General features: G+C 41.9%; 1 protein-coding gene across 1 annotated transcript in view; it reads right to left on the bottom strand.

Annotated features, from left to right (window-relative positions):
- tll1 (tolloid-like 1) overlaps window positions 1-27,834 on the bottom strand; it is a 379,792-nt gene that overhangs the window by 109,670 nt on the left and 242,288 nt on the right. The window contains exon 11 of the mRNA XM_069926140.1: window positions 13,744-13,859. Coding sequence (XP_069782241.1) covers window positions 13,744-13,859 — 116 coding nt within the window. The remainder of the gene's footprint in view (window positions 1-13,743; window positions 13,860-27,834) is intronic.

The following is a 27,834-nucleotide window of genomic DNA, read 5'->3' as shown; positions in this document are numbered from 1 at the left end:
AGTCCATAGAAGTGAAGCAAACAAGCAGTGAGGTCATGGAACCTTTAGAAATTAAAGAGCAGGAGGTGCTTGCTGTCTAAAGGCATATAAGGATGGATTATTCTCCAAAGCCTGACAACATCTTCACTATAAGCTTCGGGAAGCTTTTGTAGAAATTGCAGGGGCCCTGGCAGTTATATTTAAAATGTTCTTAGCTGTGGGTGATGTGCTGCAGAATTGGAGAATAGCTAATGTTGTTCCATTGTTTAAAAAAAAATCTAAGAATAATCCAGGAAATTATAGGCCAGTGAGCCTGTAGTGGGTAAGTTATTAAAGGATATTCTAAGAGATTGGATATGAAAGTATTTACATAATATGAAAGTATTTACATAGTAGGTAGTGTTTAACCAAGCTTATAGGGCTTCTCATGGAGTTTTCTAGGAAAGTTGATGAAAGAAGTGCCCTGGATGTTGTTCACTGTTCTAATATAAAAGATTAACTGGAGCTGGAAGTTCAAAAATAAAACATGAGGAAAGTGATAAATTGATTAAGATCATGATTTCCCTGGTCTGTATTTTCATGGCAGTCATGGCATCAGCACAACTTTCCCCACACGTGTACATCGTGGAAGAAATTGTGGAGGGTTAAGATTGTGGATGACATCCAAATATTAAATTCGGCAAAGCCCAGTTTCAAGCTGAAAATCATTTTAGTGGCTGAAAACCTAATAATTTACAAAATTTAGCATAGATTGATAATCCAAACTAAAGCTTTAGTGACAAATCACATATTATTGGAAGACAATTATTAACAGGAATAAAATTTCTATAAAACTAATTTAACCAACTCACTGCTATGAATCTGGATTTTGAGTAGTCATGTAGCTATAATCTGGAATTTGAAAATAAATTGGATTTAGTACCTTGCTGAATTTTGCCAGTAAGATATTAAAATCTTAATTAGTGTTTGGATTTACTTGAAAATATCTACTGTTGTAAATTTTTACACCAATAACTAATCAATTTCTTTTAATATTTATGTGTATTAATGATAAACATTTCAAATTCATCTCAAATTGCTTCATTTGCTGATTCATAGATCTTCCCTTACTTTGAGGGCTAGATCTTGCTACCTGAATCCTTTTCCCTACAATATCCCCATACCTAAAGCTATCAGTTTTACTTGCTTGGCTTTCTTATTCAAAACATCTTGGACTCCCAGAGGAAGACCTATACAAAGGAAGTGTTGGCACTCTGCACCATGAAGGCCAGCTCCCAAAATCCTCTTGAAAGACTTCAAAAATTGGCAAAGACTTAGCCCCAGTTTTAATAGTATATAACTATCCAAAATTAAATCATTAAATTATTTTAAACTACAGTAAAACCCCTGCTATCCAGCACCTATGGGAATTGGTTGATGGCAGATTAGTGAATTTTCCAGTTGCATGAAATTGTGTGCTGCGTTGTTGGTGAACTAACGGTGAGGTGAGCCGATTTTAAACTTCCATATTTTTTACCTATTTATTTTCCACAATATTTTTTGCCAGTTGCTCGAGGCTGTCAGTTGGTTGAATTCCATATAACAAGGGTTTTACTGCATTTCAACTGTGGTGATATGATTGTGTGCACTAGGTGACCTGCCCTCGGGTATCTCCCTGCCTTGGCTCCTCCCTTAGTCCTGCCCATGTGACCCTGGGCCATAAACGTCAAGTCCCCTTTCCTTCCTGCTCCTTTCCTAGTCTGGACCCGGGCCAGCAGTTCAATAAAGCCTATCGTTCCCCTCAGACTTTCTGTCTGCGTCATTATTGGGGCTACCGATAGCCCCAACAATTTATTGATTTAGATTTTGGAACTCTCCGGTTATGGAGAAATTGCTGTGCCCCGAATGGCTGGAAGTAGACCCCCAAGACCTGGGTGCATCGGTGCTCTTCGAGCAGTGGGTAAACTGCTTTAACAACTTCCTCGACCCCACTGTAGTGATGTGGTCGATTCAAATGAAAAGAAACTAAAGATCCTTCGGGCACGAGTTGGCCAGGGGGCCTATTTGGCCATCCAAGGCAGCACGACCTACACCGAGGCGATGGCTGAGCTGCGGGCGCTGTATAAGCCGAAAGTGAATGTGGTTTACTCCCGTTACCTGCTGGCATCCCGGAAACAACAACCTGGTGAGTCCACTGAAGAGTTCGTCCAGTCCCTGGTCACACTGGGAAAAGACTGTTTGGGTGTTTCCACGGGCACAATATCGCTGACCCAGTGCATGAAAGAGCTGATCAGAGACACCTGTGTGCCGGGGTTGAGGTCGGACTACATCCGGCAAAGACTCCTCGAGGAGCTCCCGCTCCAAAGGGCTATCAACTTGATCAGAACTCTGGACTCGGCCCAGGGCCACGCGGTGTCGATCGCAGGCAGAAGCAGGCCATCTGCGCAAGTTCCATCATGAGGGCTGTCGGCGTGGGACTCAGCGTCGGGCGTTAGCAACCCGACAACGACTGCAATAATGCTTTCTGCATCGTCGAGATGCAACTTCTGAGGGCAGGCCAGGCATGCGAGGCGCCTCTTCCCAGCGAAAGGAGCAACGTGGTCGGGCTGCGGGAATAAGGGCCGTTACCAAAAGGTCTATAGGTCCCGACCCGCAGTCCAGGAGTAGCATGGCGCGCGTTCCTGCAGCTTATGGCACTGACCACGTGCGCGGTGAGGGGAGCGCCAACTTACCGGCTACCGCTCCCAACCTTAACACCTCTGCCTACCGCTTCAGTGATGCCTGCTTCTCACACCCCCCTTGTATAATAATTGTTAATACTGCTGATATTATTATTATTGTTAGTGTTATTACCTCCAGTTTTGCTGTTGTTTTTCCAGTGGGTTCCATTTTTTTAGAGGAGGTGAATGTGGTGATATGATTGTGTTCACTGGCTGGCCCACCCTCCGAGTGTCTCCCTGCCTTGGCTCCTCCCTTAGTCCTGCCCATATGACCCTGGACCATAAAGGTCAAATCCCCTCTCCCTCCCGCTCATTTCCTAGCCTATTATTCCCCTCAGCCTTTCTGTCTGTCATTATTGGGGCTACCGATAACACCCAACATCAACAAAACTAAAAGCAGATTAAAGAGCTTTAACTCTCATAAATAATCAAAACATTAAACAAAATGTTGTTCATTAAAAGGAATATTTCTACCTGTGTTCTTTCTACCCTAGAGACCTTCAATGCCCCTTGAAAGCAATTGATTTGCAAATCTCCACTATTAGCCTAATTTTGCACAAAGTCTGAGATCAGATTTTCCAAGAATATTGCTGCACCATTTCATCTGATGCAAGAATATTGCTAGTGAATATCTTTAAGATTGGTTTTAGCTGGCAGATACTCTTATGGGAGTATCTTGAAAGATAGAGCACCCAAAATCATTTAATAAATTAGGATCTCCCATCTTTGCCATTGTATGCACTGAACCCTTGGAAGGAGCAGTTAGTAAACTGAAAATAAATGCCATAATTGTTGGCCTTTACCAGAAAAAAAAATCCATGCCAATGACATTTCTGGCAAACCCATTTACAAAAAAAGTTTTATGGAATCCAGCATATAACTTTTGTGCAAATATGAAACTGTTTTAGATTCACTAAAACACTCAAACATTTGGGCTACATAAAAGTTAAAAGAAATTACAGGAAAAAGCAGGAGTCAGGTCATATGTAAACATGCAAGTACAGTAGGAAAACATCCAAAAGGGAATAGAGGTGGCTTTGTGCCAAGACAGTAAATGGAAATTCACACAGTCAAATAAAAAGGTGAAAAACCAAAAACATAGAAAATGCTGGATGGATGGAATGAATTCTAAAAGTGTAATGCTGTCAACAGGTTTGGGTACCTTATAACCTTGAGGATCAGTCTTTAGTAGGTAGTTTCTTCCCCCCTCTTAGGTAGTCTGAAATTTGTGGCTGAACAACTTCATGTGATGCTGAACCAGATTTTTCTCCGATGCTTGCAGATGACTTTCTTTAAATGGAGTCTTCGCTTATAAAACAGTGCTCACACTGGCAAACTGATAGCTGTCCTGTTCCTTAGCCATTAGATTCAGTTGTATTGCTGCATTTAAACAATTGGATTATCCACAGTACAGCAACAATGCAGTAGCATTCAGGTATGTTGTCAACATAATCCAGAGACAAAGACTAAAAATTTAAAGTAACGAGATCAAATCTCAAAATGGAAGAGGGGCAGGGGTTGGGGGAAATTTAAATTCAATTAATTAAATAATGCATAACAAAAGGATACTGGTTGAAAATACAATTGCACACCACTTTTGTTCAACATGACAATATAAGAAGTAAAGAACTAGGCCTCAAATTGGATGAAGCACAAAAAAGATTTATTATGATAGCCTTAGCTGTAGCAAAAAAAAGTATAATATCAACCTGGAAATCAGAAGAGAGCCTGAGAGTACATCAATGGTACATAGAAATGAATAAATGTATTCTATTGGAAAAAATAACATATAATTTAAAAAATAAAGTCACAGTATTCAAACAAATTTGGGAACCGTACATGGAACACAACAGAGAGGGCCTACCGCGGACCTCCACTCCCTAAAATGATAGAATGAGAAGTCGAAATGAACTGACCCAGTGTGTAAAAGTAGATGGCACAATTTTCTTGTTCATTTTCATTGTGTGATAACATTGTTTAATGGGTTTATTGTATTGTATATGTTGAACGTTTAGTGGATAGGGAGGGGGGTGGGAATGACGGAGGGAAAGGAGGGGACGAAAAGAGGAGAAAATGACACTGTGTATATTCAAGAGGGAAATGTTTGTGTGTATTTTGGCTAATAGTGTGAAAAATGTAAAAAAAACATGACATGAAAGAAAATGACTTTTTTTCCTCAGAATGAAATTTGAATGGGCTCTTTGCATTAAGAACCAGACTTGTGCAGGTGACAAATGATTTTCTATCTCTGTGATTGAAAACACTACTCACTTTTGTCATGTGCAACTTATACAGCCTGATCTACAACACTCTGTTAATCTTCATAACACATTGCAACACCTACTGCTATGCCTTTTCTTTGGCTTGGCTTCGCGGACGAAGATTTATGGAGGGGTATGTCCACGTCTGCTGCAGGCTCATTGGTGACTGACAAGTCCGATGCGGGACAGGCAGACACGGTTGCAGCGGTTGCAAGGGAAAATTGGTTGGTTGGGGTTGGGTGTTGGGTTTTTCCTCCTTTGTCTTTTGTCAGTGAGGTGGGCTCTGCGGTCTTCTTCAAAGGAAGTTGCTGCCCGCCGAACTGTGAGGCGCCAAGATGCACGGTTTGAGGCGATATCAGCCCACTGGCGGTGTTCAATGTGGCAGGCACCAAGAGATTTCTTTAGGCAGTCCTTGTACCTTTTCTTTGGTGCACCTCTGTCACGGTGGCCAGTGGAGAGCTCGCCATATAACACGCTCTTGGGAAGGCGATGGTCCTCCATTCTGGAGACGTGACCCATCCAGCGCAGCTGGATCTTCAGCAGCATGGACTCGATGCTGTCGACCTCTGCCATCTCGAGTACTTTGACGTTAGGGATGAAAGCGCTCCAATGAATGTTGAGGATGGAGCGGAGACAACACTGGTGGAAGCGTTCTAGGAGCCGTAGGTGATGCCGGTAGAGGACCCATGATTCGGAGCCGAACAGGAGTGTGGGTATGACAACGACTCTGTATACGCTTATCTTTGTGAGGTTTTTCAGTTGGTTGTTTTTCCAGACTCTTTTGTGTAGTCTTCCAAAGGTGCTATTTGCCTTGGAGAGTCTGTTGTCTATCTCGTTGTCGATCCTTGCATCTGATGAAATGGTCCAGCCGAGATAGGTAAACTGGTTGACCGTTTTGAGTTTTGTGTGCCCGATGGAGATGTGGGGGGGCTGATAGTCATGGTGGGGAGCTGGCTGACGGAGGACCTCAGTTTTCTTCAGGCTGACCTCCAGGCCAAACATTTTGGCAGTTTCCGCAAAACAGGACGTCAAGCGCTGAAGAGCTGGCTCTGAATGGGCAACTAAAGCGGCATCGTCTGCAAAGAGTAGTTCACGGACAAGTTTCTCTTGTGTCTTGGTGTGAGCTTGCAGGCGCCTCAGATTGAAGAGACTGCCATCCGTGCGGTACCGGATGTAAACAGCGTCTTCATTGTTGAGGTCTTTCATGGCTTGGTTCAGCATCATGCTGAAGACTACTGCTTCTGATGCACCAAATGCTTCAGATAGGCTGCAGATGTGCATAATGACAAGGTTTAGAACTTGAAGCTTAAGCCATCAAGATCCATAGAAAAGCACAATGCAATCTTTATCTAGCAGGCAGCATTCCTCAGACATATCAGGATTCTAAGTGAGGTCTGCAGCCTTCTCCAATCTCGACTCCAGATTTGCAAATATGCCTGAAATGCTCCAGCAATGAAACTCAAAAACACTAGTGCTCTCAACCTCCTGGTCACAGCATCTTTACAAGCTTCTACAACTAATTCATGTAAATCTCATCATTTTATGCTCAATGTGCCATTAAGGAGGTTGCTGATACTCTACGCTCAATAAGAGATAACCTCCTAACTATCCTCCAGCACAGGACAAGATAACCAAAGCAAATGCCCAGAATGGCCATCACAATGCCTTGCAAGAGCTCACAAGACAGTCATAACTGTCTATCATTTGGTTGCAGCCACACTGCTCTAATGGATCAATATTTCAAGCAAAGTGCTATCCTTCCATCATCTGCCTTGGACTCCATGCACACTCTAGCCACACCACTGGTTTTCATTGCAGCGAACTTCTTGATAACACGAGAGTTCAGTTTTAAATTCCCCTCTCTGCACAACTATGAGGTGTCCTTCCAGCACTCACTGGACCAAATCACAATGTCCTGTTTACCCCTAAATTTGGAAAACAGGTGTGGGGTGTAAAGAGCCCTGATCTGTGTGACTTCAGCAAGAGCGAGAGAAGCTCTCTAAGGACAAAAAAAAGGAAGGGAAGGTGGAGGAAGATAAGGAGAAGAATGAGGAGCTAACCAATGCACCACAGAAAGAGGAAGAACACAGTGGCAGGTGGTACAGAAGGGAGGCCTCTATCTGGATGTGTTGCCCATCAACAGATTCCAACCCAGTTCTAAACATGTAATTTATAATATATTACCCATATTTGATTCCATATAAGACCCTGTAGCACTGCTAAAGGCAGAGCTGCTGAAATAAATGCTGTCCACACCAAGCAAGTAAACCAGTAACTGTCATTTATTCAAAGCACGCTGTTCTTTTTTAGGAGAGGTGACAGACTCATGGAATGATGTCATAATGCTGCTGTGAAGCCTGGCTGTTCACTTGGCAACACGCTCCTGCAGCCTGGAACTTCTGTGCGGTGGGGCGAAAGTCCCTGTGCCCTACTGCGATGGCTGTTCACTACGGCAATTCAGGCCATCATGTGCAGGGTTGACCCACTGACTACAAACCACCCCGCCCCCACCCCCATTTCAGCAGGGAATATTAAGAATTTTTTTGTGTATTTATGGGTAAGCATTTAATGTTATTGAAATTTGTAGCAACAGTATACCAGATAAAAAGGAACAAAACAGGAAACATTTTTAATAATAATACTGCTATAATTTACAAGAAAAAACAAAAGCAGTTCAGCTATAGCAGAAAACATTTTATAAAAACAAGCTACCAGTAGAGATAAAAGCCTTCAAGATAATTTCAGTTCTTAAATTTTCCCAAGATTTCTTCACACAATCATACACCTGTGGAATGGTGGGACGTTTCACTCTTCCTGTTGTCTTCATAAGCTGCTGACATTTTCTTTGTCATGGATGTTTTTGTACGCATTGATAAACCCTGCCTTTTCATGAACCGGAAACACCAACTTTCTGTTCCTGCAAAACCATGATTTCCTTGTTCTTCTCCTAATATCCTGGCCTAATTAATTATCATTATGGTAGAAATGCATTTCCCTGAATTCCTCTCATCTACCATCCAGATTTTTAGCTCCTCCTCAGGTTCTGGCCGATGTGGAGCTGGTCAACAAAGGTTACATTTACCCTTTTTTGGCAGTCAAAAGCTGTTCTTGCTTTCTCCATTCCCGTATATAGGCAGTGACTCAAAAACTCTCGCTGCTGCTCTATTACATGCGTCTGAGTTTACCCCGTTTAGTTTGTATCCAATAGTATTCCAAAGTGATTTCCTCCTGTAGCCACGTTGAGGGTAAAATCTTCCGCTGCTATTTTTTATTTCCGATGGTGTTGTTATAATACTTGTTGTACCAAGATGCCCATAATGTGATAAACACCAAATACACAAGATGCCATTGGCTCGTGAGCGTGACAAGGAGTTGTTGGTGCACGACGATAGATGGCGGTGTGGCTAGTGAGTCACACAGCGATGATGTTCACTGTTGGCGTTACTCACCATTATTGTCCTAATCTCAAGTTTTGTTTAAAAACTAAAAGACGTGTCAATGTAAAAATAATAAGATATATGTGGCAGGTATGACATCATTAGCCAGTAACACGCTTATGAGCTCAGAAACGGTTACTGCTTAATTTTTTTGAGTTGGCTGCTAAATGAAGATATTTGTCTCAGAACAACCAGCTTTAATTTTTATGATTTTTTTTTAAATTAAAGTATCCATAAATAATAATATTGATGATATTTGAGTAAATAATATAACAGTATTACGAGGTTAGGCTAGGGATGAGTACCTTTACGGCGTCTGGGTAAACATTAGCCAACCAGATACCTCAACTTCACATATAAGACCCTGGGATATTTTTGAGCCATCTTTTGGTATGTGATAATAACAATTATAACAGGCATGTGTTGCTTGCTTGCTGCAGGCACACAGGTATGAAGATGCACCAACATAGTAGAGATTAAATTACCGTAATATACCATGAGACAGTAAAAGAGATGATAAATACACACAGGAGCAAAACCAAGGAGATGACTGTAGACTTTAAATTGAAATCTGGAGAACATGAACCAGTCCTCATCAAGGGATCAGCAGTGGAGAGAGTGAAGAACTTCAAATTCCTGGGTGTCAACATCACTGAGGATCTATTCTGCCGCATCCATGCAATTACAAAGAAGGCTCACCATTGGCTATACTTCGTGAGGTATCTGAAGAGATTCAGTATGCCACTGAAGACTCTTGAAAACTTCCACAGGTGTACTGGAGAGCATCTGGCTGGTCGCATCGCTGTCTGGTACGAAGGTGCCAACGCTCAAGACAAGAAAAAATTCCAGGGGGTTGTTAACTCGGCCTGCAACATCGGTGGTGGGGGGGGGGGGGGGGGGGTTGCCAGACCACTCCATCAAGGACATCAACAAGGGGTGGTGTCTTAAGAAAGCAGCATCTATCAAGAACCACCACCACTCAGGCCATGCCCTCTTCACTCTGTTGCCAGGTATAGGAACCTGAAGACGAGCACTCAGCAGCACAAGGACAGCTTCTTCCCCCTTCCATCAAATTCCTGAATGAACAATGAACCACAGGTACTGCCTTACTTTTGACATTTTCTTGAACTGTTTTTATTTATTTTGTAAGATGGTTAAAATAAATGTTTGACCTGTGACGCTGCTGCTAAACAACGAATTTTGTGACATGTTCCTGACAATAAATCCTGATTCTAATTCAAAGAGGATGGTTAAATAAATAATCTCCCGTGCCATTTCTTCAGTTTTCTTAATGGTATTGATAAGAAGTATGGGCCTCCCTTCAAGAAATTCACATCTATTCACAAGAAAAAGACCACAAGCTTCAACGTAATACTTAATTTTAGAGGGGTGCTTAACAGAGTTTTACTTTCCCAACGTGTCAAGTGTCAATCTTTGTCAAGTGTCAGCAATTTGGAGGTAATCCCATACTTTACATCAATGTACGGAAGCTGTTATTTGCCGCAGTAATGTCTTAGTCATCTGCTCTCCACGATGATCACCAGCTAAATTTATTGCCTACATATATACCAGCCCAGCCACAGTCTCAATATTTACTCTCCAGTCATTTTCTACATTGAAAGCAGTTCCTTCCATTAACGATGTCCATTAAATGGGCACTGGAGTTGACCAGCTCAATAGGTTGGTTGCCAGGGTCAATTGCATAACTGGGAGTAAATGGAACCGAATGTAATAACACTCTCAATTTCACATTCATTTAAAGGCCATCCTGAAACATAAGAGGAAAATGCTGATCCCCTTAAACTTTACCTCAGAAAATACAAGGTTCTAACCAGGGTTTCTCAAACTGAGCTTCTTTTCAATACTTTGGTTTGAATATTTGCACCTGAGGTGCAGTCACAAAAAGGTATTTGCTCTCAAAGTGCTCCAGGATACACAGGCCTTAATCCACTTCTAAAGTTCGCCTCAATACTTCTCTCTCATAAGGAATATTAAATTTAAAGGAAAGCACTTTATTCAGCGCTAAACACAGAATGAAAATGATTAAACACCTGAAATTAAAATGTTTTCAATTAGTTCAAAGTATAAATAAAATACATCAAGGAAATATAAGAACATTGCAGCAAGTAGGCCACGAAGCCCTCAATACTTTCTTATCATTCAATATTATCATCACTGATTTGCTCCAGGCTTCATCTCCTCTTCTGGGCCAATTCCCCCTGGCCCTCAATTCCCTCATGTTTCAAAAATTTATCAACCTACTCTTTAAATAACCCCAAAGATCAAGCCAAACTTAATGATCATTACATGAACTGAGTAACTATTGGCCGTGCTTTCTCAATTCACAGGCACTCCATGTGCGCTGATTCTTCCTCAGCATTCCCTTTGGATCATGGATGACCTGCTTCCACTCAATTTCCCAGGTTCTGCGATAACTAATGGTGCCAATGGATGAACAACAAATTGCTCCACTGAGGGGGTGAGGCTTAATGGGGCAGGAAAGTGGGTAGTTTGGTTGCACCACACTGATGGAAAGACCAGATTCTGAATGCTGCATTTCAATCAGTGTATCCATGGTCTGAGAATGTTGGATGTGGGACTCAGTGGAGGCAATGCCTGGGAGGCTTCACCCAGAAGAGAAATGCCAATATGCTGAGAGAATCAGGACTTCCAATTCCCATAATAGCACTGGCACTCATACAGGATGAGGTAGATAATGATGCGTACATCTGTTGATGTCCAGTTCACAATAATGTGGCAATATTCTCCAACCCCCTTGCCTAGATCTTCCAGAAAAGAATTGCCTTCCCATTGCTGCACCAATACCCAATGTGACACCTTACTGTTCACAGCCAGCTCACACTGGAGATCAACTGGCTGCTGGTTCACAGAAAGCACAACTCTGATCGCTTCTGAGACTCCAGGAAGGCACAAAAGCTGTGTGGTTCTAGTCCACAGTCAATGACTGTCTTGACATAGGTATTAACTCCACTCCAGAATGTGATTCCCTTCTTGCTTTACATCATTCCCTATGAAAGACAAGAGGTTTCCCACATGCTCCTTGTTATCTTGTGCATTTGGCAGTGTAGCTACAGTATCAAGTGTTTCTAAGTCAATCTCCAATGGCTTTCCTTCATTGGACTTTGTCTCTCCCCAGGGCTTCTCTCTCTCTGAGTTGGCATGATAGATCATCTACAGCTGTCCAATGCTGTCATCTTCATCTGTTCATGCAGTGTACTTGTCTCACTCCCAACTCCCAAACAACGCTTATGCTTACAGTAAATGGCAGGACTAGGAGAATTAATTCTTGGAACTATCTTGGGGTGCAAGTCTATGGCTCACTGAAAATGTTAAGATGATAAAGAAGATGTACAGAAAGCTCGCCTTCTTTGGTCAGGGGGTTGAGCAGTGCAGAAACAGCTTTATCAAACTTTGCCATTGTGGTCTCTGCATTATAGGAACAATATGGGGGCTTTGGTGAAGATATAGAAGAGGCTTGGATTAGAGCATGTGAGATGTAAGGAGAGGTTGAAAAATGCATTGTTTTCTTGGAGCATCCGAGACTGAAAAGGCAACCTAGGTGAAGTTTATAAAATTGTGGACAGGCGGTGTCTCAGAGGGGGAATCCATGTAGAAAGCACAGAGGGAGGGAAGGTGTGTCTGGAGGAGGGCGTGAGTGAAATTGCAGGCGTCACCTACTGCATCCAATGCTCCTGTTAAAACCTCCTCTACATCAGAGACTGAAGGCAGATTGGGAAATCATTTTGTTGAGCATCTTCCCTCTGTCTGCGATAATAACAGAACTCCCCCAGTGGCCAACCATTTTAATTCCACACCCCATTCCCACAGTGACATATCTGACCATAGCCTCATGTACTACCAAACTGAAGCTCCCTGTAAATTGAAGGAACAACATCTAATATTCCAAAAGTAAAACACGAACATCTGCAGACACCGTGGTTGAAATATAAACACAATGCTGGAGAAACTCAGCTAGTCAAACTGTGTACTTTATTTAGCAAAGATAAAGATACATAATCTACGTTTCGGGCTTGAGCCCTTCATCAAGGTATGTATTGGTTATGTATTTTTATCTTTGCCTCATAAAGTATAATGTACACTGTTCGATCAGCTGATTTTCTCCAGCATTGTGTTTTTACGAACATCTAATATTATATCTGGGCATCTCCAACCAGATGGCATTAACATCAGCTCCTCCAGTTTTCATTCCCAATCCTTCTGTCTCCTTACCTCCAGTTCCACACCTCCTTCCTTTCCCTCTTCATTCAGAGCCCCTCTTCCACCTATCACTTCTCAGCTTTTTTTACTCTTCTATCTCCTATGCATATCCACCGATGACCTCTTACCTGTTTGCCTGTGCACCTCCCCTTGCCCCTTCCTCCCTCCTCTTCTACTCCCCACATCTTTTCAGTCATGCTCCTCCCTGCTTTTTGCTCATACCTTGACAAAGGGCTCAGGCCCAAAATGCTGATTACCCTTTACTTCCTGTATGACCTGCTGAGTTTCTCCACCATTGTTGGGTATTGCACTATAATCAGAGCGTCTGTAGATTTATCTGTTTAATTCTCTGACAAGGTCCTGCTAGTAACCATCTGCAGCAAGCAAATTCTAATCACCAATGTGTAACATCTAATGCCATTATCAATGTTCTGGAGAATGACCATTGACTGAAACTCAACTGAACAAGATGTATAAATACTGTGGCTTCAAGTGTAAGTCAGAGGCAGGGTATTCTGTACTAAGTGACTCACCCAAACCTTTTCCACCTTGCACAAAGCACAAATCATGATGGAGAATTGTCAGAAGCTTGACAATTAGCCATCCTTGACAAATCTGGTAAAGAATGTAAAAGTAGTGAATAGTTCATTTTTTAACTAATCCAAGTATTTTGTTTCTAAAGTCTGAAATCTTATTTGAAGTAGAACAGAAGTAAAAATATAGATACTTATAGCTCCTGCATCAAGAAATCTTTGCATTATTAATAATAATGAATGCTGTTTATTTTAGAACCACAAAGCTCAAAGTATACATTTTATGATAATTTCTTTGGCAATTATCATCATGTTAAAGGTGTATACGTGAAATTTGTTGTTGGTTTTAAACATCTGTTCATCTTGTCCTCTTTCCAATTTGATATAATGCTTCATGCAAATAATTTCCTACATCTCACTGCAATGACCAATAAATTATTTTTATCCAATATCGGGACCCACAATAAATGACTGTATGTCCTTAATATACAAATCTTGTCAATTACATATATTGATTGATAATTAGGTGGGGCTTTTAAAATAATGAAGATAAACTGAAGGAATAGGACAACCAAAGACTATTCAAGTAGATTACCTTTTCACCAGGTGTAACTGAGATTCTCCAAACACAGTGTGTGTATGAGGGGTATCCGTTAGGAAAACCAGGAGATGAGAAATTACCAGCTGAATCCTGAAGAGTTTCTCCACAAGCTGCAAAAGACACCAATAAAACTTTGTGTAGCTTTTGTTAACGACCCACCCAATTCCCACTGCACAAGTGAACTACTGAGAGCAAAGAAAGATGCAATCTTATCAAATCTTGAATCAAACTGAACAACAATTTGGAAAATTCTGAAACTTTACTCCATTATAGAACAAATGAGTTGTGAAACATCTACTCTGCTTTAATCTCCTACTGCAAAGGACTATTTTTTTCAATTCCATCACAATATTTTATTGTGAGGATCAATACTAGTGACCTTTGAACAATATTATCTCATAAACTGTTAAAAATATTTGGTTCATTATTCATTGGTTGTGACTAAAGTGTCACGGTTTTTCAGTCAATTGTTTGTCAGAGGGGATCAGTTGCATTTATTAAATCCTTAAACAGCGTAATTTCGCACAAATTGATGATGAAAATGCACCAAGATGTGATAAAATCAACTGTGATCACTTTATTCAATTGAATAGCAATAAAAATCTCCTCTGTAAAACCTTGAATACACCACTGATAATTAATTCAAAAGAGATTGAAAAACACCATGATAAAATGGTTGAACTGTGAGTTTTGTTCCCAAAGATTAGCTTAATCGGTAAAAAAGGTCAAGTCATAACAATAATCCAGTTATATGTATATCTCGAGTGAAAATACTGCAGATCTAATAAACTTAAATCATTTGTGTGTTCCATTGGCAGGGAAAGTGTCTACCTGATTTTCAGCATTCCTGATGAAGGACTTGAGCATGAAAAATCAACTGACCTTTATTTCCGATGGATGCTGCGTAACCAGCTGTGTTTTTCTAGCACTTGTGTGAATTGCATGTTCCAATTGCCTGAACATATTACTTCACACATATTTATTACAATATTAGGAATCACATAGAGATATTTAATACATGTTCATGTGGTGGAGCCTTGCCAATATAATGTCAGCACCGCCGTCAGTGTGGACCCTGGAGGTGCAGGGTTTGTTGATGTATCTTATAACACCCATTCAAAAGTAACTGGTGTCAAGTTGTCCTCTCTGATAGACCCATACAGGTTTAAAATGTCTCAAGAACATGGCCAGTGATTTTATTTTACATTGAAGACCTACAGTGGTCTGTGCCCAAGATGGCAGTGCTCACACTTGGCAGCCCAAACCATGAGGATTGCAGTCTCTGGGAGAGGAGAAGACTGGTGCAGGGGGACCACAGCTGAACATCCCCCACCAACCCACTCTCACTGAGGAGGAGCATGTTGGAGAACTTTACAGGGTAGGAGACCACAGGAGCAGAGCAGCATGGAGTCCAGCCATTGAAGGATTCACAGCAGACTGAAACGTTGGTTACCCTTTACTTCCTAGATGCTGCATGACCTGCTGAGTTTCTCCAGCAATTTGTAGACCTCACCACAATCACAGCATCTGCAGACTTTCCTGTTTAACTGCACGCTGCCAGAGACCAGCACATGGGAACCAAGTATCGGGACAGGGATTTGTGGGGGTAATGATGGCGAGCAGGGCACTTGAAAGGCCTTGGACCCTGATGGTTTCTAATTCCCATTGGGGTATAGAACCAGGGACCAAGAAGGGTAACTTGAATGCCTGGATCCCTTGGGTTTCCTCTGAGTGCTCCAGTTACCTCCCACGTTCCAAAGATGTATGGGGTTAGTTAGTTAATTGGTCACAAGGGTGTAATTGAGCAGCACATGCTTGTGGGCTAGAAAGACCAGTCACTGTGCTGTATTGCTAAATTAAATTACAATCAAGGCATCGTGCACATAAATTTTCCGTGTTTCAATCAACTAAACACATGACATTAATAAGAATGTCTTTTTCAATGGTATGGGAATTTCATTTGCCACAATGATCTTTTCTGGTATCCTGGATGTCTAACTTCAATAGCTGTGCAAACTCAAATCCTTAAATACTTTTTATAAGTATGGTATATTCACTCATTGGAAAAAAAGCCCACAGATTACTAATGCTGAAAGCTCCAAAGCAACATTCATAAAAGGACAAGGTACATTTATCCGTCAATGATTGACATGGCGCAGCGTAGCTTTCTGCAGGACCAACCAAGTTAACTAACTCAAAATGGGATTTCATCGCCACATCAAATATACATGGCTATCAATGCAATTGCAATCATATAAAAAGAGAAACAACAAAGACAAATCGGACAGCAGCATGCGAACCGTTGCACAGTTGTACAAAGGGCTTTCGTGGCAGGAAGTTATAAGGGAGATTATCAGTACGGTCATTTGCCCATTATGGGTACAAGACTGAACCACTGCAGTAAAACGCTCCTTCCAAGTGAAAATGCAAAAGTCACATGGAACAATAAAAACGTTCCCCATGTTTTACTTTGAATGCAACAGTGCCATGTGCAATATTCAGGTGACCCAAAAAAAATCAGTTTTGCTTAAAAAAAATTGCACCCAATTTAAGTTTTATATCTGCAGACAAAGCAAACAATCGGTATTTGCACTATGTCCCTGACTGTCTATTGTTATAAAAAAACTATATGTGAAAGTCTTGGTGAAGAGAAATATTAGGATTAAATTGCAAACCATTTGTATCAAGTACAAATTTCCTTGCCATATCAGCAAAATGCACAAAGCACAGTTGCTTACATTGATATATCTATTGTACGTTTTAACATTGAACAAGCCAAATCCTTTACAAACATAAGTCCATTAAAAAACAATAATATTAATTCCATATATATAGCTGCATAGAACCACGTCAGATCATCCACTAGATTCTTATTCTTTTGTTTCCGATTCCAGCATTTACAGCCTTGTGTCTCCACACATACATTACAAAGTACTTAATATTGATCATCTTTATCATATTTCATTGAAAGATTGGGAGAGGACACAGCAATCTCATCCTAAAACCAGATATCTGCTTTCAGATTAAGGTATTCTTCCAACCGTTTATCTGCCTCTTCTTTTTTCTCTGTTTTCAGCTTCAAGATGTTTCTCGTCGAAATAGACTTCCAGTTCAAGATTTTGCAAATCACTTTGTTACCTTTTAATGTAAAATGGAAGGTGATTGTCTTTGATCCTCCTGAACCCCACAATCATCTCCTTTAACTTGTCCACATTGAGACTCAGTGTGTTATCCTCACACCATATCACGAGATTTTCCATCCCTTCTCTATAATCCGACTCGTCATTTTTAATGATGAGATGAAGCCAACTACTGCTGTCTCATCTGCAAACCTTATGAGTTCTGTTGGAGCTGGATCTGACAGTCGTGGGTTAATGGAGTGAACAAGAATGGGCGGAGCACAGAGCCTGGAGGAGTGCCCAATGTGGTAGTGCTCCATGTTCTGCTGCCATCCCAGACAGACTGTGAACTTCGAGAATCCAGTTCCAGAGATGGCTAGTGAGTTCCAGTAAGGACAGCTTCTCCACCAGCTTCTAGGGAATGATCATTTTAAATGCCAAGCTGAATTCAATGAAAAGCAGCCTGGAATACGAGGCATCGTTTTCCAGGTGGGTGAGGATAGAGTGGAGGGACAAAGCTATACCATCAGCAGTGGACTGTTTGGATCCTGTCCTGAATCACACAAGTCACAAGTGTTTGCTGTTCAGCAGAGTCGGCCACCAATCAGCGTCCACTCCTTGAGGGTGAAGTAGGATGCTAAAAAAATTCCATCTAACAAAATAAAATCTAATGAGACACTGCAATTTGCAAATACTGGAATCGGCACCAAATAAAGACATCTGCTGGAGGAATTTAGGGGAACAAGGAGCATTAGTGGAAGAAAAAGAATTGTCAATATTTCAGATCAAAGGGACTCCAAATATCCTCAATTCTTTTTCCCCCACTGATACTGCTTATCTCCCCCCCCCCCACCCCCCACCACCCAACCCTCTGAGTTCTTTCAATAGGTGAGAGTTAAACAAGAAAGTATGCAGGTACATCCAGTAGACTGAGTTTGAACACCTTTATCAAGTTGATCAATATCTCGAACTATATGATGAAAAAGTTGTCTAGTTCAGCAATTGTACTCTGACTTTGATATCAGAAAGGTAATAGGCTCAGGTTTTAGTCCAAGACCATAATTCTGAAATGATAAACACAAGAAGCCACAGCTGCTGTAAACTGGAGCAACAAACAAACTGCTGGATGAACTCAGCAGTATCTGTGGAGGCAAAGATCTAGTGAACATTTCAGAATCAGAATTTATTGTCATGAACATATCACAAAATTCATTGTTTTACAACCACATTAAAGTGCAAATATTGCTATAAATTATATTTCAAAATAAATAAGCAGTGCAAGAAAATAGGAGAAAGTGGGGTCATGTCTGTGGTTCATTGTAGATTCAGAAATCTGATGGCAGAGGGGAAGAAGCTATCCTTGTGGCACTGGGTACTCGTCTTCAAGCTCCTCTTCCTCCTTGTGGATGATAGAAGGGTGGTGGGAGTCCTTGAGGATAGAGGCTGCTTTCTTAATACATCTCCACCTCTCGGAGATGTCCTCAACCAATCCCTGTGCTGTCGCTGGCTGAGTCAACAACTCTGGACTTTTTTTCCTGTCCTGTGCATTGACTCCTCCATACCAGAGAGTGATACAATCAGAGTGCTCTCCACTTGTAAAAAATTTTGAAAGTCTTTGGTGACATATCAAATCTCCTCAAACTCCTCATGAAGCAAAGCCAAAGTATAAGTATTTTGTAGTAAAACAGAAAGTCTGCAGACGCTGGGATTCTTGTAAATACGCAAAATTGCTGGAGAAAGTCAGCACGTCCCGCAGCATCATTATGAGGTAAAAATACATAACCAATGTTTTGGACCTGAGCCCTTATTCAAGGTAAGATGAAGGGTTCCGCCCTGAAACATTGTTTATATATCTTCGCCTCCTACGGATGTTGCAGGACGTGTTGAATTTCTCCAGTAATTTTGTGTATTTATCTCAACATTTTTGCTTAAGACCCTGAATCAGGACCGCTGCAGGATCTTGCCTTGAAACATCAACTTTCCCCTTGCCTCCACAGATGCTGCTTGAGCCGTTAAGTTTCTCCAGCAGTTTGTTTAACACCTGTACTTCAATTAGTTAATGGGAAAAGGATGCATTGCATTGGGAGCTGAGAAATTAAATCAAATCTCCAGTCTATTTATGAATAAAAATATCCCAAAACACTATCAGAAACACATCAAGATATTGGACTCGTCAATGATTCTTTCAGCTGAAACAACGAAGTGAGTCATTTATCTTATTATTATTAGTGAATCTTTGCTTTGCATAACCTGTCAATGCTTTTGCATCCAAAACTATAATTATACTTCATCATGATCAATAAACCACATTTATATGGAACCAAAAACATTATGTAATAACTCAAGAACCATCATAGGATTATTAACAGCCTAAATTTGATACTGAGCAAGAAAAGAACATGACAGCAGAAAACCAAAAGCTTGGTCATTGAGAGAGATTCTTAGAAGCATTAGGGCATTCCTAATCAGTTCAATGTCAGTTGGTAGACCCAGATTGGAAAGTTCTGAATGAATTTTATTTGAAGGTCAAGCATGGGACTGCATTGCAGTCATCAAGTTGAGAGGAAGCAAGTGCACAGATAAGAATTTTAGCAGCAAATGTTCCCTGAAAGACAACACTCAAATGCAAGTTCTCTCTTGGAAAAAAACAGAAAGAATTGAAAAGGTCTGTCAGTTTGAACTGATTGATTTGGCTTGGCTTCGCGGGCGAAGATTTATGGAGGGGTAATGTCCACGTCAGCTGCAGGCTCGTTTGTGGCTGACAAGTTTGATGTGGGACAGGCAGACACGGTTGCAGCGGTTGCAAGGGAAAATTGGTGGGTTGGGGTTGGGTGTTGGGTTTTTCCTCCTTTGTCTTTTGTCAGTGAGGTGGGCTCTGCGGTCTTCTTCCAAGGAGGTTGCTGCCCGCCGAACTGTGAGGCGCCAAGATGCACGTTTTGAGGTGATATCAGCCCACTGGCGGTGGTCAATGTGGCAGGCACCAAGAGATTTATTTAGGCAGTCCTTGTACCTCTTCTTTGGTGCACCTCTGTCTCGGTGGCCAGTGGAGAGCTCGCCATATAACACGATCTTGGGTAGGCGATGGTCCTCCATTCTGGAGACGTAGGGCAGGGCGGATAGTGTATTGGTTAACACAATGTTATTACAGTACCAAAGACCCAGGTTTCAATTTGGCACCGTCTGAAAGGAGTTTGCACATTCTCCATGTGACTAGCATGGGTTTTCTTTGGGAGTTCTGGGTTCCTCCCACCCTCCAAAATGTACAGGGTTAGTAGGTAATTGGACGTAATATTTAAAAATGGGGACACTACTAGATCTGCTGCAACGGCAGCACTGCTGCTGGTGCAGACCTGCAGAGACTGGGGAGCAGAGACATAGCAGTCCTCCACAGGGTTCTACTACCTATTCCAATGACCAACAGCACCGTACAGACTTTAAATGGCTCCTTAAAGGAGCCCCAAGGTGGTTTACGTTAAAATCCTGCAACCACAGTTCTAGGCCCAAAATGGTGGAACTTATGTTTAGCAGCAGCCACGAGGGGTTGCTGACTCCAGGGGAGCAGAGGACTAGCGCAGGGCACCAGAAAATGGAGAGAGCACATTTGTGAGAGAGAAACAGAGGAGACAATGACCACTACAGCGAACCAGTGAGAGGTTCTGCGGCTGAAGAGCACACAGGCAGCAGGCTTTTGGTGACTTGCCATGAGGAACACATGCAGGCTGTGGGCTACTTGCAACTATGGTCAACTGCTTCACACCCGGCTGCAGGCTGCTGGAGGCTGCCTCAAGACTGGCAGATATTGGAACCGGATGCAAGAGGGTGCTGAATACTTCCTGATCCCGACAAAGCTTTGGATCTGGAGCTCAGGTTGCCGATGGTTTGGATTGGTCTGTGTGGCTGCAGAGGCTGTGGGAGCACTGGAAGCAAATCCAGACACTCAGTGACTTTGGGGAGACTCTCTTTTGTTTCTCTTTCTCTAACTGTAAGGGGTGCTGGGCAATTTCTGCTGATGGCAAATCTTTGTCTGCCTTACTGCAAACTAAAGTCAATTTCATGTAATATTACCCCTGTTTTACTGACAATAAAGGAATCTTGAATCTTCAATGGCTGCAATTGGCTTCTACCGTGTTGTAAATAAATGTAATTTAAAAACTCATTGTTTTTTTTCATTAAAGTGGACTGAAGATTTGTGGCTAATGGAAATTGTCAGCAATGTCAAACAATTTTGAAAGCAAGCCCAAGACTACATCCAAAATGCCTTCAGACTGTGAAATTAGGTCCTATATTATTATATATTACTGAAATAGATGTTTTCCAGATGCTCTCCATTTCCAGCTGAAACTTTATCTGGGATCTAAGACCCCTTAACAGTGAAGCTTACTTTTCCACCAGTCATTATTTATGCAAGTTTGAACGCAATCTGTATCATCCATGGTTACAATAGAAAGCAATACTTGTCAAACAAATTATCCCATTTGAACTGATGTGGGGGGAATGTTAAGCTACCTCAGGGTCATTAGGTTAGAGGATTAATTATTCATCGCCAATTGGCTAAAAAGATCATTTTCAAATGTAGAAAGAGAAATGCCATGACCTTTTCTTCAACAGGGGCAACTGTTTAACTGATCGTGGAATATAGGTCACAACTCTATAAGCAGCTTGTCATGGTCTGATCTAAAATCAAATCCTGAAAGATTTATGCATCAACTATTAAGGACTAAAATCTTCTGATAATAAAAATATTACAGTATCTGCAACAAAAGCTGCTGGCATAAGGTCTGAAGAAATTGTCCTTTCTGGAACATTACAGGAAAACTGATTAAAGCAATTTGAGCATTCTGATGTTATCTTGGCTCACATACTTTTAAGTGACCTGCATTCGGAATTATGGAATATATTAAATTAAGGTTTGAAAATAGTTTAATAATAGCCCTCATAGGGTGGGGCTATATTCTTAGTTTAACAATATATGTTTTTCTTTCTTTCTTTCCCTTTTCTCCATTTTAATAACATGGGTTCCGATGTACTTTGTTCACTCTTATTTGATATTTGATATTAATTTACTTAATCATTATATATATTATCTATGTAATTTGTAAGAAAGAGAACAGTTTAGTCAAGAAATCTGAGCATATTGCTCATGTTGTAATCAAATGTATTCCTTTACACATAAAGTACTTGATTATTAAAAAAAAGTATCTTTTAATCTCTCTCCAACCAGGTGGTTTAAAGTTGTAGCAATGGACACATTTGCTTCATCTTCTGTCAACTATGAAAGGACTACTGAAATTTAGCTGGGTGCCCAGGGCATTCAATGAAATCACATGGTTGCGGGCATTAGGTCAAGCCATTTGAGCAAGGAGCACCAGTCCAAGCCAGTTAGTTCCGATTAAACAGGAGCAGCTGTTTAGAATCATTCTCCAGTTGAAGCGATGGCATCACTGGAAGAGATGGCACCGCAAAAGCAGACACCCTAAATTTCCAGCTTTGAGTCTGAACAAGATATGGTCAAGCTGTATTGGATGAAGCATTAATTGAGATCAAGACCCTAGATGTGGATGCAATCTGATAAGAAGTTTAATGACCTATGAGTAATCAGACTCAATGAATAATGTTGATTTCAGAATGGCCTCCTACTCCGCACTGTGTAACACCCCACCCAACCATTTGGCGTCCAGCTCTCATAACCATACCTCATATTCAAAGGAACTTCACACATTCTAATATGCTAATTATGCCATGACTCATATTCATGGAACACTACAGCATAGAAAAAGGCCTTTCAGCTCATCCATTCTGTGCCAAACTATTATTCTGCCTGGTCAAATCAACCTGCATCCAGTCCATACCCCACCCATCCACGTACCTACACAATTTTTATTCTTACATGTCAAACTTGTGCTTACATTCACAGCTTCAGCAGGCATCTCATTCCATACTGTCACCACTCTCAGCATGAAGGTCCCCTGAATGTTCCCTCTGAACAGTTTACCTTTCACCTCTAGTTCTTGACTCACATAACTTCAATGGAAAAAGTCTGCTTGCATTTACTCTACCTATAACATTCATAATTTTATATACCTCCATCAAATCTCCCCTCATCTTTCTATGCCAAGGAATAAAGTCCTAACCTATTTAGCCTATATCTGGAACTCAGTTCCCCAAGTCCCAGCTCTAACTTGTAAATGATGCCAGCTATTCATCCACAGCAGTTCCATCATCTACATTAACTAAAAGCTCTTGCATTTCCAGAAGGAAGAGGCATACAAACAGCACCAGCAATAATGCCCAGTGGGGGTCACTCTGGGCACCATAGCTCACCACTACCCACCAACGCCCAGTGCTGATCTATATTGGAACTGGGAGGGAAGTTACCGGAAGCACTGAACATGATCCCGACCAGTGGCTTCCTTCCCAGTTCCAATATGGATCAGCTCTGGACAGTGGTGGGTAGTAGAGAGCAGTTACCCCCTACTGGCCCCCCCATTCGGTGGTGGGTAGACTGAGCTATAGCACCCAGTTCACCCCGAATGGACCTCATTGCTGGTGCTATTTGTGTGTCTCTTTCTTCTGAAAAAGCAAAAGCTTTTAGTGAATGTAGATGATGGAACTGTCATGGATGAATAGCTCAAAAGGTTTGACCTGTGAATGAATAAACATCCTAAGGACTTCTACAGATATATTAAGAACAAAAGAAAAGGAAGAGACAAAATTGGACCTCTTGAAGATCAGATTGGTCAACTATGTACGTCACTGGGAACACTGAACATGATCCATATCCAATAACTTACCCTCCATTTCACATAATTTTCCCCTCATTATACAACCACCTTTTCCTGATTCCAGGGAAATTGCCAGTGACGTTTATTCGGGACAAGTGTGAAGTGCTGCACTTTCAGAAGTCAAAAGGAAGAGAACATATACAATTAATGGCAGGACTCTTAAAAGCAGGGAATTGCAGAGGGACCTGGGAAATTTCAAGGAACACAAGAGAGATCTTGCTGCAACCTTTCCCCTGCTTTTATGGAGAACAAGGGAGTGATAGCCATCTCCATTGCAGTAATCTCAAGGGATCAGGTAGCCAGCATCACGACTTCCATGCCAGCATCATCAGAAATATCCTGAAGTTGAGTGCTGCAGTAATACATAACAATGAAAGAAATAGGAGAAAGAGGAGGCAATCTGATCTGACAAGTCTGCGCTGATACTTAAGAATGTCACGGCTGGTCTGGCCAAGGACTCCAATTTGCTTATCTGAAGTTAAAAGAATGTTAGGCTGCTGCCATTATCTCTGTAGATATCATTGTTAAAATCAGTTGTGTGCCACAGACCTCCAGAAACATTGCTTAGCCTGAGGTGAACAACTGCGATGGAGCATATGGCCACCCACTGGTAGCCCTATCCCCCTTCTACTCTTCCTTCTTCTGGAAGGTAGTCCTGTCCTTAAAATCTTCACCCATTCTTCTTTTGAGGCATTTTATTTTTAAACACAATATCATTCCATGAAGTTCTTTCTGAATTTTTTATTGATTTCAGAAATATTGCTTCATTCATTCAATTTGGAAAATACATACTAAGTACATGCATTCTCAGACCATGCTTTCCATTTGCACTATGCCACCCTGATGTTAATTTTTTTTTACATTTCTTCAGCAAAGTTTGTACGGTTTTTTCTTTATAACGTGGGTTTGAACCCCTCTTTGTATTCCTGTGGTATTGCCTGAAAGCTGTGGCCTTTCCCCAGGCAGACTTTGCAGAGAGTGCATCAGACTCGAAACATGCTTTCCTGAATTGTTTGGTTGCAGGCGGGCTGGGCTGCTCCTTGTTCTGAGAGACCAAAGGTTTCCCAAGCAGACCAGAGAGCAACTTTCACCAAGTGAATGAACTTCCAACAACAACTGGTGTGTGTGTGTGTGTGTGTGTGTGTGTGTGTGGGAAAACCTCATCTCACACAGAAATGTGCTTCCTAGTTAATATGGGAGGAACCTCAACAAAACCCACTGTATCTCTTTCAATAATTGCTTGGCAAATTCTAGAGGAAGCTAGATGATGGCCATATACCCACTACAGCTGTGTTGAGGGCATGACGGATTTAACAGGGAGGATCCTTCTCATCAAGAGCTAAGCAAGGTCTTGCTGCTCATTTGAAAATTTTGCTCAGGGAACCATCCAACAGGATTGACCATTTCCTTTTCCCACAGGGCCTTGAGTTCATTCCAAGCAAATAATTGACAGAATGAATAATAATTGAAGTTCTGCATAAACTTTTCTAAGAGGGATAAATGGTGGAGCACTGAAATACCTTTTCTCAAATAATTTGCAACGCCTTTCTGCTACTAACTCTGTTTCCAAATAAATTCCAGTAAACCTGGCTGTACTGTAGTTGATACCAGGGCTGGCAGTGCCATTAGGCAAACTAAGCAGCCGCCTAGAGTGCAAAGCTCAGAGGGGCTCAGTCTGGGTGGCCAGACTTCCAGTTTTAGACTGAACACTCCAGCTTTTCACTTTGAGGGATACCAGGGTCTGTATGTTTCTGTACTGGGTGCAAGTGTAGTGGTTCGGTATTGTTGGGGCCAGGTGACTCCCTCCCTCTCCATTCCCTATACCCTTGCTACAGTTTCACTGCCGCAGACCGACTCTGGTTTGAAATTGCCTCTCGGACTGACATGCATGCTCGGCCCAGGCAGCTGTTTTGGGTCTGAAGTGGTGGGTTTTTGAGTGCACTGGTTTGAAAACTTGGAATGTTTTCAAAACTTTGGCACTCTTTACTTACGCCAAACTGTCGGGCAAATTCAGCTCAAGTGAGACTACAGGTTTGCGAGTGTCCTGACCAACATGCGGTGATCAGGTAAGTCTTTAAAGGTGCAGTCCAGTGAGTGAGTGGCGCAGGGAGGGCAATGGTATAGTGGTTCCCCGAAGGAGGGGGGCAGGGGGTGCAAACGCCCTCGCTCAGCTCTGGCCACATTGGCTCAGTGCTTCGATCCAGTGCATCCCTCCCTTGTCTCTATTCCCCCTCCCCTCCCTGGCCCCCATTCTCCCACCCACCCCCCCACTCGTCTCTGCTTCCCCCCCTCCCCTTTCACAGTCCCTGGCCCCCGCTTCTTCCCTCCCTGCTTTCCCCCTCTGGAGTTCCTTTTCAACACCTAACCATAGGTAGATGGTTCCAATTCCCGCAGCGACCTCTGAACATTTGCAGGTAGAACTTTAATTTTTTTCAGGGTTGGGGGTGCAAGTAGTTGGCCTTGCCTAGGGCGCAAAATAGTCTGGCACCGACCCTGGATATTGAGACCTTTCAAAGCACAGCCGAAAGGGTTTCTGTCAAGCACTGGGTTCTTTCTGCAATATCAACAGGTGGCATTGGCCATGTTAAAGTCCAATTTAGCAAACAGCTTCACATAAAGATCACTGTTAAACTTCACCTAATCATTATATTTTGGTGTTTCACTCATCCACCTATCCGAGGTGGCAGATACAGCAAGAAAGCAGAAACTATGCACAAATATAACACACGTAACATTCCCAGTGATTCAGCACTCATGTACCACAGAGCTTCACTCAGGAATAAAGATGATCTCTCACTGATAACATCCACCTTGAAATTATATCATTCTCAGCCCATTCTGCAGGAATCCTTATTATCCAGAAATACAAGGTACTTACCTAAAGATAGATATGTTTGAATTGATTAATACAGTATAATTTCCTGGCAATGAGTGGCAGCCAGCATTTTAGCATTATCTAGACAGAAATATTCAGTTGAAATGTTTATCATTTTCATTGCTTTTCTTCTAAATCAAAATATACGTATAATGCAAAGCAGCGATTGTCAAAGTATAATGTTTAACTGTAGTAGCCATTGATACTATCAAGATCCAGTGCACATGAACCTTTGGGTCATGTGAGGGTTTAATTTCCAAGAAATATCCGCAAGCTGATTTCTCTGTAAGTCAAAGATGTCCATTGTCTACGGTAACCCATATTGTATCGCTCTGCCTACACTGCTTTAGTTGAGACATAAGAGACAGATGTTTTAATTTCGAGCCAAAATTGAAACTGCTGGAGGAACTTATTAGCAGGCCGAGCATCATCTGTGAGGGAGGGGGGGTGGAGAAGGGATCGTCAATATTTCAGATTGAGACCTGTGACATGCGTCAGGATTGAGCGTGAAGAGGGGGATAACTTAAACAAAGAGATGTGAAGATGTGAGACAGGAATGTAACGATGTTATAATGTTCCTAATTTTTGACATTATATATGTTGAATAAATAAAATATTCAAATAAACAGAGATGAGACAGGACCCAGTAGGTACTAGACAGACTGAGGAGGGGTGAATAATGACAGATAATTGGAGGAGGGGAGGATGAAGGAGGAAACCATGGCTATAATTCTTTTAGTTCAACAGATATTCATCTCAACACAAGCCAGGAATAATCCACAAACTAATGGAATATCCTTTGTTCTCACTCATTGATGAAAACCATGAAACATTTTATTGTTAGTCTTTGGCTTGGCTTCGCGGACGAAGATTTATGGAGGGGGTAAAAAGTCCACGGGCAGTCCTTGTACCTTTTCTTTGGTGCACCTCTGTCACGGTGGCCAGTGGAGAGCTCGCCATATAATACGATCTTGGGAAGGCGATGGTCCTCCATTCTGGAGACGTGACCCATCCAGCGCAGCTGGATCTTCAGCAGCGTGGACTCGATGCTGTCGACCTCTGCCATCTCGAGTACCTCGACGTTAGGGGTGTGAGCGCTCCAATGGATGTTGAGGATGGAGCGGAGACAACGCTGGTGGAAGCGTTCTAGGAGCCGTAGGTGGTGCCGGTAGAGGACCCATGATTCGGAGCCGAACAGGAGTGTGGGTATGACAACGGCTCTGTATACGCTTATCTTTGTGAGGTTTTTCAGTTGGTTGTTTTTCCAGACTCTTTTGTGTAGTCTTCCAAAGGCGCTATTTGCCTTGGC

This window comes from Narcine bancroftii, chromosome 3, assembly GCF_036971445.1.
Source record: "Narcine bancroftii isolate sNarBan1 chromosome 3, sNarBan1.hap1, whole genome shotgun sequence".
Classification (NCBI taxonomy): domain Eukaryota; kingdom Metazoa; phylum Chordata; class Chondrichthyes; order Torpediniformes; family Narcinidae; genus Narcine; species Narcine bancroftii.
Note: the sequence above shows the minus strand (reverse complement) of the source record. Positions and strands in the feature narration are given on the sequence as shown.